The sequence below is a fragment of the Coptis chinensis genome, chromosome 1 (genome assembly GCF_015680905.1).
Source record: "Coptis chinensis isolate HL-2020 chromosome 1, ASM1568090v1, whole genome shotgun sequence".
In the NCBI taxonomy this organism is placed as follows: Eukaryota; Viridiplantae; Streptophyta; class Magnoliopsida; order Ranunculales; family Ranunculaceae; genus Coptis; species Coptis chinensis.
The window spans coordinates 15,582,473-15,595,022 of NC_141456.1; the positions used below are offsets into that span (position 1 = coordinate 15,582,473).

Sequence of the window (12,550 nt, forward strand, 5' to 3'; positions counted from 1 at the left end):
CGCAAGGATTAGGCTATTCAGTTCCAAAGTTATGTAGACTTCATCCTAAACGTTTAAACAATAGGGGGACAATCCGAAACCATTAACCACACAGTTGCTTCATATAGGACAGGTGATTAGAGCAATAGCGTGCTGGTGGTCAGTTAAGTAGAAATTGCAGATGACTTGAAATGTGGAAGTAGTGAAACAGACTGTTATCTGACAATTATGAGTGTCACTGGAGCTTGTACTCCTTTAAACTATGTAAAATTTGAATTTTGAATATTAACTTGTGTACAAGACTGCTGTAAATTTCATGTTAGCTGAAGTCATGAATTGAGGGTTAAGCTCCTCGTTTATGTGGATTTCTTATGTTGTACATCAGCTGCATGAGGAAAGGCTAATGTAGACACATAGTCATTGTTTTTGCCAAGTTTGCTAGTCTGTCAACTGAAAGAAGGATACATTCTGAAGATTGGAGATCCTTTCTTCCCCATATCTACAGGTTCAAAATGACTGATCAACCTGTATACTGTTTTAATCATCACCTATAAAGGTCATTTACCACTATTGTATTTCATTAATGTACTAATAAAGTAATGAGCATCTGGTATAGATGTAGACATGTTTTTCCTATGTTTGCTAGTCAGTCAAATAAAAGAAGGATATATCCTGAAGTTAGAATTGCCTTGTTTCCCATATCTACAGGTTTTAGTTCAAAATGACTGAAACCTATTTTATTCACCACCTAGAAAGGGATCATTTACCACTATTCTATTTCACTAAATTACTAATGTTTTAATGACCATCTTGTTGTATAGATGTGAATCATGTGAGGTTGTGAGCCATTTTGGCCCAACAAGCCAACAGGATGTAGAGCGGGCCGCATTCCATGCGACCAAATCTACCATCAGCATTGTTGGATCCAATTCGTGTTAAGGCATACACGCCATTTTGTAGGTTGTACCTCGTAGGTATTAGGTATAATCCTCTCTGTGCATCATGATAAAGGACTCGAGATCTCTACAACCGGGTACAGAGATCATCTCTGTAACCGTGTTATCTCGCCGTTGATCCGAATCCGAAATGTGTGTGTGTGCCTCGATACCTGTGTGTGTACTTCGAGATGTGTGTGGGTGCGTCGAGATACGAGATGTGTGTGTCTGTACCCGGTTATAGAGGAACCGGACTCAATGCCAAGCGTGTAGCCCGTCTCTTTTGTTGTGTACTGAACAACAATCTTATCTTCAAGCTATCAGTTGCACTTAAAAAATTTGCACTTAAAAATTTTGTGGTGTAAACTCATACTCTCGAGCAGGGGCGCCCCCCTCAAGATGATTGGGGACCTAAGCAAAGTTCGAATAAAGAGTCTTCCAACTTCATTCATATAAATGCAAACAATAAAAAATAATCCCAAAATTTTTAAGTTTCATTTTTCTTTCTTGCATAGTATTATCAAACTAACAAATTTCAATAAATTTATTTAAAATAGAATTGTAAAGAGAGAATAAAACAAATTTTATACTAAAATAATGCAGAAAAAAATAAAAGATTATAGAGAAGGCAAATAGAACAATGATAGAGGTAAAATACTAAGATTGATTGTACTATAAGTTTTATATTTGTTAAGAGGTGATTGAGTGAAGAACTTTTATATTAGTGAAAGCGAGAGAAGCCTTCTAGAAGGCAACCGAAAACGAATGGTCTCTTACTATTTCTATAGTTTCCACTTTCCACTATATTAAAATCATATCTAACTGTTAAAAAAACAGAAAGGAAATAACGGGCTGAATTCATAGTGGGTTGAATTAATATTTAATAGAGGACAGATCCAATTATATTGGGAGGCCTTTTGGCTGCAGGGCCTTAAACTGCTGTTTATTTCGCTATATAGTTGAGCCGGCCATACCATCGAGATAGAGTCTCGTCTCGCAAGGACCTATCACATCTTTTGTTTGTTTACTAGGGTGAGGCGGTGAGCAAAAATCACGGCGACACTCTCATTTTTTGTTTGGCCTACAGAAGAGAAACGACTTTGAATTTATCTAGCTAGATGCCCTTTTTTTTGTTTTCCCCTGTTGGTGAGAGGACATGCATATACAGCTGAATAAGAAGGAATATCAAAACATATTAACTATTATTACCCCACTAGAGGAGCCAATTAGTATCTCCTCCTTCTAGATGGGAAATTAGAGTCTTTTCCCAAATACACACAAAAAAACACACGTTCAACTCAAATTGACCTTTAGTAGTTAGAGAGAACCTAACATATTTTTATTGTTCTAAATGCACCATGGCAACATGCTCATGCTAGGATCTTTTTGTAATTGTGAGTACTTTTAGTTCTATCTAGAGTTAGAAGATAGCAAATGCAAAGGAAAATTAAAGGAAATGACAGGTGCCGACTAGCAAAATCGGTAAAACTTTTGGATGATGATACCAGAGATATGAAGTTCGAGATCTTTTTGTAATTGTGAGTACTTTTAGTTCTATCTAGAATTAGAAGATAGCAAATGCAAAGGAAAGTTAAAGGAAATGACAGGTGCCGACTAGCAAAATCGGTAAAACTTTTGGATGATGATACCAGAGATATGAAGTTCGAACTCCGCCAACATCAAAGAGTTACGGATTGCCCCCTATTTCAGAGTTAATTTTTTATATTGACAATTTTGCCCTTATGTCAAATTTGTAAAACCCCCCCATTTTTAATACGTCTTTGAAAAATTCAAAAATTCAAAAAAAAAAAAAAAATAAAAATCTGAAAACTTAAAAAATTTGGAAAATTGAAAAGAAAAAAAGAAAAAAAATAACAACTTGAAAACAAATTAAAAAAATAACCTTTTTGGCTATTTGTTGACCAACAACAAATTTATCAAGACCCTTACAAATCTGTTTGGGTGTAGGTAAATCCTTTTCTAAATTGGAACCGCCCCATCCATTCTTTTCAGCATTGGCAAGGCCTGCCGCCCGAACGACATTGAGACTAGGGGGGAAAGGGGGATCGGGTGGAGTATGAACTGCCAAGCCATTTCTAGATAGTTGTCCTGGAGGAGGAGGGTCGCCACCATAGGACCTCAAAGTCTCCCAAAAGGATACCCTCAGGCGGTTTGAGAAATCATCTTCGGTGTTGTTGCTGACTGGATTATTCTTATCAGAATGAGTAGGAGGAGGATTATTATTATTAATATTATCCTTGGGGGGGCTTGATGCGGCCAATCTCGGCGAAAGTGCCTTGCAAAGGAAGAAGCTTATGAGGACGGAAGTAGTAGGCAGTTTTGCAAGTGGGGCAGAGATTAATAGCCTGGTAGCAGCCCTTGTCTCTGTCTCCCCGATTGGAGAAAAGAAGATCCATTTGTTTAGAACAGCGAGAGCAATTCACTTCGGCTCTGATCTTGCGGGTTGACGATTCGTTCGAAGAACCACCATCCCATTTGTAATGCTCTTTCAAATGAAACCATATTTTTTTAATTTGTTTTTTTTTTTTTTTTTTTTTTTTTTTGAATTTTCAAATTTTTCAAAGACATATGTTAAAAATGGGAAGTTTTTACAAATTTGACATAAGGGCAAAATTGTCTATATGAAAAATTAACTCTGTAATGGGGGGCAATCCGTAATGATTTTCAAAATGGGGGGTTATCTCAAAAGGGAGGTACATCCGTAGGGGATTAAGTTAAAAAAAAACCCTAAAAAAATGACAAACATTATGTATTATGCATTCCTACTAACAGACAATGCCTTGATGTTTATTAGTTATGACTTGTGAGTTAAAAAAATAGAGTCCTATTATTGACGGACCCCATATTCTGTTGGACAGACCCAAAAAAAACAATTATTATAAGTGTGTCATTGGTCTCAAAAAGTCTAAACAAAATAATTATTACAAGTGTGCCATTGGTTGTCCGTAAAAGTTGAATTTGAAAACCCCAAGCTTAAACGACCCGGCTAGGTCGTTCGTTGTGCAAACCAAACGGTCTGGTCACACCGTCTAGACTAAGTCTAAAACGACATGGTCACACCATTTGAGACCTAGTCCAAACGGTGTGGCCATGTCGTTTGGGACTAAGTCCAAACTGTGTGGACACACCGTTCAAGAGGCCAAAAAACAGACAAGTCATTTTTATCCAAGTTCAAATCCCAAACGATATGGCTACACCGTTTGGACTAGGTCCCAAACGGTGTGGCCATGTCGTTCTGGACTTAGTCCAGACGGTGTGGACACACTGTTCCAGAGGCCAAAAAACAGACAAGTCATTTTATCCAAGTTCAAATCCCAAACGACATGGCCATGTCGTTTAGGAGGCCATGTCGTTTATGACCTAGTCCCAAACGGTGTGGCCATATCGTTTGGGACAAAGTTCAAACGGTGTGACCACACCGGCAAGTTTTTTTTAGTCTATATGCCAAACGACATGGCCACATCATTTTGGACTCAGTCCAGACGGTGTGACCAGACCATTTGGTGTGTAATACAAACGACCTAGCCGGGTCATTTAAGCTTGGGGTTTTCGAATTTTCTCATTCAACCACTGTACACATGCATATTCAGTCCTAGTCACGTGCATATTCATCCCTAGTATTTAATGTTAGTGTTATGATATAGTTTTCATGGTTTAAGATTTAGTATGGTGGAAGAAGAAAAGAAGAATATAAAAGAGAATGGCTGAAAAGGGAAAAGTCATGTTGGATTGGGAGGTGCCCAACACATCAACTTTTTGAGACCAATGACATACTTGTAATAATTGTTTTTTTTTTTACTTTTTAAGACTAATGGCACACTTGTAATAATTGTTTTTTTTTTTTTGAGTTTGCCCAACACAATATGAGGTCCGTCACTAACAAATACCAAAAAATATAGATAAAACCTCACTTAAGCTAGCTTTGACCCAAGAAGGATCCATTTTAAGGCTGTTGAAACTTGAAAGCCACTTACGGTTACAGCTATCTCTGGGATATGAGTAAGCAATTGGCAGTCCCTGGAGCTACATCAGTGTGTAGTTATTTACTACTCTCTTCCCGATAAGCTAGATTTTCTGCAAGAGTTTCTAATCCAGTTCAGACCTGCAAGCAACCAGTTTGGATCTGGCCTCGACATTATGAAGCCAGTCCAATGTACCCACCTCATGTATTTAACATACTGCAGCTTGACTCATCAGTCCAGGTCAGATTGATAGCTTTACCCAAAAAAATGATATAGTTGCCTGATTCTGTACTAGTAGCTCTTTACTTTTGTGACCTGGGGGAGAGGGGAGGTGAGGATGCAACTTAAGAACTTTTAATTATTTAATTAATTATTTTTTAAATTCGTAACTGATACAAGAATTATATGGATTGTTTGGTTTAAAAACTTCTAGTCTAGAATCTTTGTTTATATTTGTATCATATTTTCTTGGATACAAGGTGACAGTATAGTCTTTTTGTCACTTGTTTGCATAATCTTTGAGCTGCATTCATGGCTTTTCGTAATGAGAAATTGAGAATAGTGCTATATATACACTATTAAGGCATGGCCCGATGGGGCTTATCTCATTTATATGTTTTCCTTTGTAGAAGAAGTCATTTTTCTCGTGTGTCTCTCTCACTTGGTTCCTTATGTTATGTCTCACATTATGTCATGTATATATGATGATTTTAGCTTAAACAAGGAAAAGTTTGATAAATAAAAAATGATCTTGGACATACCCATAAAAACATTTCTATATTTCAACTTTAAAATAAATAAATAAAATTGTTTTAGACACATTTATATTCCTTTTTTTTTTTATTAGGCGTACTAATGACAAAATAATTTATTTATTATAATATATTAAAGACTCAATACTAAGTTTTTCACTTGTAACTAAAAAATAACAACATGTTCTTCTTCTTCTTCTATAAAAAAAAAAATGAGTTTGATTTCTTCTCCAATAATTCATTCTTTAACAATATTTCTCTCACTAATAAACATGCAAGCATCCACATTTTATTTGAATTAACCATACCAAAGTAATGGGGATGAATACCAACCTAATGGGGATGATGAAAAAAAATCGAAATCAAATTTTAACGAATGGGGAAATAAGAAGATTGTCAGAAAAAAAGGCATGCGGAAAAAATCGAAATCTGTGTTTGTTTATGTTTATTTTTATCGCCGCTCTTGGAAATACCCCAAATTAATTTGGATGAGAGTATTGGATTGAGATAGTTATTGGAGTATGACAAAAACTTTAGTTAGTTATGGGGTATGGAAGTGTTTCTACGGGTGTGTCCAAAATCACCCTAAATCAAACTTAATGTCTCTTGGAAATAACCAACCCAGATTTAGGGGTTGTTTGTTTTTTTTGAATTAAGCATTCAAAGCCTCTTAAACTTAAGTTTTAAGTATTCAGAGGCTCAAAACTTATTTGTTTATTTTAAGTAGTTTAAACATTCAGTGATACTTTCAGCATTTAGCATTCAGCACCAAAGTTTCTCCTGAATGCTGAATTCTAACACTTGAAACGAGGAAGTCCCTTCTTGCCCTTTCTTAAGAACCCATCTATTTTATCTTATCTTGACTTTTATGGCTTTAAAATAGGTTCTTCAAAATTTGATTTTGGCATAACAGGTTTTTTCATTTTTTTTGGGTGAATGATATCCACTTTGTTAAAAATAGAATTACATATATATTTTCTGAAAGTAAACAAAATATGAAAATAAACCGTTAAAATATATTTGTGAAAGCATATTTTAAATAAATATATTTATCATTTTTTTTCTTCGATAATCCATCTCCTCTCCTCAAATATAATATATATTTTGTTTTACTCATGCTATCTATTTTGTTTTAAAATAGATAGCATGAGTAAAATTGTCTGAATGATCTATATTCAGCCTTCAGAGCCATGTTATTTTAATAGAAAACAAACATGTTTTTTAGAATTCAGCAATTAGCATTTAGCATTTAGAGGATATGGGCCATTTAGCATCCAGCATTCAGCATTTAGAGGCTCAAAAAAACAAACGACCCCTTAGCTTTCATAAATTTGAGTGGGCCTCATTGAAGGTTTTAGTTAAGTCCTGGCGGGTGACTATCTATGTTCATCAATCCCTTAATTTGGCGGAACAGAAAGTGACTTAAATAAAAGGCAAAATGAAAAATACATAGTTTTAAAGAATTATAGCAGCTTCTAAATTTTATATGAACTCTATAGACTGAATATCTTCCCAACTCACAAGGAGTCGATGAAGATAACTTGGTTAGCTACTTAGCGAAGTATTGAACTCCAAGAAAATTCTTTATGCCCATTTTACTTTACAAATGAGCTCGTATAAACAAATAGTAGCCATTTCAAATTTGATAGACATGGGTTTTACGTTCATTTGTTGAGTGAGTCCAATTATGGGTGATAATTCGGCTCTCAACCCGGCCCTAAAAAATGCTTGTAAAAGTCCTCAAAAGCTAGCCATTATAGATTTTCCGGGGCGGGCCGACCCTCATGCCTATCAAGGGCTGGCTAGGGCTTAGATTCTGGAACATAAACCCAACCCTCATTAGGCTCTCGATCACCAACCCTCACTTGGCTCTCATAATTTTTTTTTTGTTATTTTACATTACATATATGTTTTATAATTTAATTATCTAGGTTATATCAACTTTTTTTTCATTACAATTAGTATTCAATAAGGAGTAAATTAGAACATAACATATACATTTTTTGTAATTAAATGAAAGAGAGGTATATAGGTCATATAAAGGCAAAATAAACATGCAATTCTAATGTAGCAACATGGTTAAGTTTCTCTATATCTCCTTTTCTAAATGTATACGAATAAATTTTATATCCTTAGTTGAAATTGATATACACAATCAAAAGTAGTGTATGTAGTCAAGGCGCGAGGCGCGGCAAATTGCCTTGACCAAGGCGTGGGAGCTAACATAAGAGATTTGCCTTTTGTGCCTTTTCTTGAGGCTAGGCGTGAGGCGTAAAAGGAGCGCACCGCCTTATCAACATTTACATTTTTTATTTATTTATTTTTTTTTACAAATTTTGCTATATGTGACACATTTACACTCTATCTAATTATTGAATGGTATAAGAAATTGTACAAATTTAATAAGTTTCATTTTAGAGTACACTCTAAATTATTATTTTGACTAGTTTTTGTAAGTTGTATGGATTGAGAGAAAACACAAAGATGGATTAAATGAAGTTTTATGGGATTCCAAAATTCGAATTATGTGTAACTATTTCGTGAATAACTCATTTGGCTCAATTCAATTGGTTCACTATTTTAGTTTATTGGAGTTGAGCTAGATTGTATTGAAAAATACAAGTTTTTATTTTGTTAATGCTTACAATCACATATAATTAATTTTAATATTTGGCTAAACAAATCAGTGATAATTCATGTCATATTTAATATTATTTATTTATTTTTTATTTGTTAAATCTCTTTTTTTATTACTGCGTGTATCACTTTAATAAGTTGCGCGTCACGCCTTGTGCTTAAGGCACAAAGAGAGTGTTGCGCCTTAGGTGTGCCTCAATGCCTTTACTACACTGATAAAAAATATAAAAAAAAAAAAAAAAAATCAAAACCACCAAAAAAAATTAAATAAATTAGTAGTGTATGAATCGACCAGGCCCTCATTTGGCGTTCAAAATTGAGGACCGAAGAACGAATAAGGGGTTGCATATTTATGTCATGGCCCTACTCGACCAGGCCCTCAACACACATTAGAGGAGGGGTTGGCCCGACCCTCAGTTGTGAGGGCATTTATGGTTTGAGAGCAGTGCGCCGGCCCTTTTAACACCCCTAACTGTCCAGGATATACTCAAGCTATGAGCCCATATTAGGCCCATTAGTGAAAACGCTTCAGTTTTAGGCCCACAAGCACTTCAAATCTTCAATTAAATGCATTTAATCTTAAATGTGTGTCGTCCAGCTTACGAGATATTCAATGAATAGCCCATTTTATCCCTACTGTTTCTTGATTTTCTTCCGGTTTACCCAAGAGTGTCTACGCATTCAAGGCCAGGGATGTGTATGAGCAGGGTATTCACTTGCATTCAACCCTCATGTTTGCTCAAAAAATAAAATAAAAGTAGTAGTCTTAGTAATTAACTTCGCCCACGTTAGTTGACAAGTTAATTTTAACATTTTGAATCATTGACATTGTAATGTAGGCTCAAGTCCACACTTTTACTCAAATGAGTAATTTATTTTCGTCTCTTTCCAGTAAATTTTTTTAATTTCATGATCACCTTTTTTCTGATTTAAACTTTTTTTTCAGATTCAATTTTGAAACCATCTCAAATTCCCAGATTTTTTAGTTGTTGAATTTTTTACTTGAATATCGTCACTGTATTCGGCAGAATGCATATATTCTTGTAATTATACTGGATATTTCAGTTCTACTGCTAATATGAGCTTTTAGAAAATGGCTGCTAATAAGCCTAATATACCTTCACATTATATACACAGTATATTTGGAGATCTGACACTGGCATGGCACCATCTTCCAAGAATGCCCCACCACACTATCACTAGACCATTGGGGTCGTGGCCTTATTGGCTGTTAACTGTTAACACAAGCTGAACAAGTCGTGTTAGATGAAGAGGAAACAAAAAAAAAAAAGAACCTATTATTTTCGCCCAGTCCAATGAGACCACGCTGCTTTAGAAAAATAATGCATAAACTAGCCTAGTAGTAGTCATTCCATGTGGAGTTATGTGATTTGCTACAGACAATCGAACGTCATGAACCGTTGGCCCTGCCTTGTTTATTCGGACCAGAACAAGGGTCATTGCACGTGGACTACACAATATCTTGTTCTGTTTTTCAGGTTGTAGGGTCAGATGTTGGGGTGCACGTACATGTGTGTATGTGTGGTGGCTGTAAGAAAAAGCTTAGTTCTCACACACACTCACGTATGACATATGCTATATGAGCACCCTTCACATATACTTTTTTCTGTTACTATTGCAAAACTTGTCTCTTCATTATTAAATGCACCCAAATCTCAACAAAATCAAAAACTGTCCTTGCCTTGAGACACCCAATACCAAATTTCTCTCTCTATAATCTCTTTTTTTTCTCCTCTTATCTTCTGTCAATCCATCTGAACAGTTCTTGTTTTGTCAGCTCATCTGTACAGTTAAATAACTTCTTACATCTTTCCTACAATGTACTATCTATGCTTACAAATTCAATATCTTCCAACCCTTTTTTGGTTTTTTACCCACTTTGTTTTATGCTTACAACTTTTCAGTGTTTATTAGTGCTACAGATAACTGGGAAATAAAGTGAAAAAAAGAAAGAAGTGGTGTTTGTTGTTTGTGTTCAAAATCAAGACTGATCATTCAGAGACCAAATCCCATTGTTTTTTTACTTTCAGATCTAAACTATATATGATCATGTAAAATAGTAAAAATTAAGTCATACTGTCATACTATATATATCATCTATTTATAGTATGTGGTACAACTGTTTTTAAGTCTATTAAGCTTTGTGCAATCACTGCAACAGTGCAACCATTGCTCTATTATACAGAAATGGTATTATAACTTAGTGAACTCGATGACTATTTTTGGATAATTCACGGAAATCAGTAAATATAAACTCTATGTCATAACAATCCCCATTCTCAAAAACCTACTTTCTATAGCTCTGAAACTCTGAACAATTGCACATCACGTCATCACCTACACGGCTATACCTTTTGTGACTCATCTTTGCTGTTCTGTTGTAAAGCTAGTTCTAGCTGTATGTACTCATGTACACAGTTCTGTACCTTATGTGACTTCATCATGTTTGTCGTTGTTTCCATTTTACGATTTTTCTTTTTTCTTGTTAATGATTTATTTTTTTGGGTTTTTAGTGAAGCAGCAATATAATAACCCTTTAACTTTAGGAAAAGGCGAACCCTTGCTTACCAAAAGCTAAAAGACCACGAGAAATTGCATATATGTATCTTGTTTAACTTGACCATTTCAACATAAAAAAAATTTCTTGTTTAACTTCGCAAATAACTTCTACATGACTGCATGTCTACGTCTTGTGGTCGGAAACATATATTGACAATTTTTACCAATTTCTTATAGTTGTCCACCCGATACAGCATATTGTCAATAGCTAGAAAACCGATCTGTGTGATCTGACTACTAGATTGGGGTAGACATCAAGCATGATCATAGTATTACATCGCATTAGTAATCCATGTATGCATGTTTCAGTGTCAGCTCGCAATGAGAGATGGGTGATTGTTGAATTATCCTTCCATTGGCTGCAAGAAGTAGTTGGGAGGATGGGGTGCACATGAATAATTTGTTCATAGATAGGGGTTGAAAGTTGAAACTAGTATTAGGGTATTTAAAAGGGAGACAACATCCCAACAAGAATATCTATATATAATGTAAAGCAATTCAAAGCAATAATTTTGGTAGGTAATGTTCATCAACAATGAAGATGTGGGTCTTAGGTTGTTAAAATTGTACATGCAAAGAGCTATTGAATATAGTTTACAGGTGCTAGGTAATAAATGCAGAGTTGCTTCTGATTTTTGAATTATGTACATTACATTTAGTATGTTTAAGTAGTAAAACAGCTCTGGTTGGTCTAATTAACAAGCCAAGACCACAATTTTCATGTAAACTTTGCTCTTGGTAGTAGATTCAAAACAATTTTATGAAGATTATGAACTACATTTTAAACCAATTCATATAAATGACTCTCAGAAGTCACAGCAGATTTAAACCTACAGAAGCAGGGTAAGAAAAATCGAACGATCAGTATATTAAACCGATTGTTCAATTTTCGTCTTGGTGGCCATCATGAATCTTAGTCAAACTTTGACGTCTCTTGATACCAACACTAAATATATATGTAGACCTGTTATAAATTTTGATTTATTTAAAATTGTTACATGATCAATATGCTTTGGAATTTCAGCCGATATAAAACTATTAACTAAAATTCCATATAAACATAGAGTATAAAATATGGTCGTTCTATTCATACAAAACTTTTAGATGGACTGAGGAAATTTTGGTCAATTCATAGATAATACTGCTCATATAAAAATCATTTCCAATACCAACACATGCAATCCTGATTAAAATGTGAGCTTTGCTACTCCTCAATTCTGTTATTTGTAAACTTAACTACCTTAGTTGGAGTTGATTAAAACCAACTTCATAATAATCTGAGATTGACAAGTTATACTGCATTACTGGTACTGCACGGACAATTGAAAAGCAACAAAGATTTAGATTTTGACAGGTATGAATTCTGCACCTCTCAATTGAAAACATAACAATGTTTGCCATCTTTTTGCTCAAAATGATCAGATTCATGAGAATGCGTACAGATGATCTTTCTCTCGCATACATATGGCTTCGAGAATCAGGATTTTGGCCAATTGATCGCTCTAAGAGAAATCAGAGTCTTTAGGTGGTTATCATCCTAAAAAAGAGTCTTTGGGTGGCCTTGTCAATGGAAGAAAATGGTGGGAACCTACTCTTGATATGAAGGACTTTTGTCAAATAAGCTGAACTACTCCCAGGAGAGGTTAAGGCAGGATGTTGTCTATTTAATGCTAATTTGATCTAA

At 34.9% G+C, this 12,550-nt stretch overlaps 1 protein-coding gene across 1 annotated transcript; it reads right to left on the minus strand.

The window, feature by feature from the left end:
• Positions 1–425: 425 nt before the first annotated feature.
• Positions 426–10,769, minus strand: LOC147522451 (CLP protease regulatory subunit CLPX3, mitochondrial-like). The gene is made up of 4 exons (XM_086567773.1): positions 10,659–10,769; positions 3,182–3,418; positions 2,818–3,135; positions 426–527 (listed from the first exon to the last, which is right to left on the minus strand). Exons 1-4 carry the CDS (start codon positions 10,767–10,769, stop codon positions 426–428), a joined length of 768 nt encoding a protein of 255 aa, XP_086423899.1.
• Positions 10,770–12,550: the final 1,781 nt, after the last annotated feature.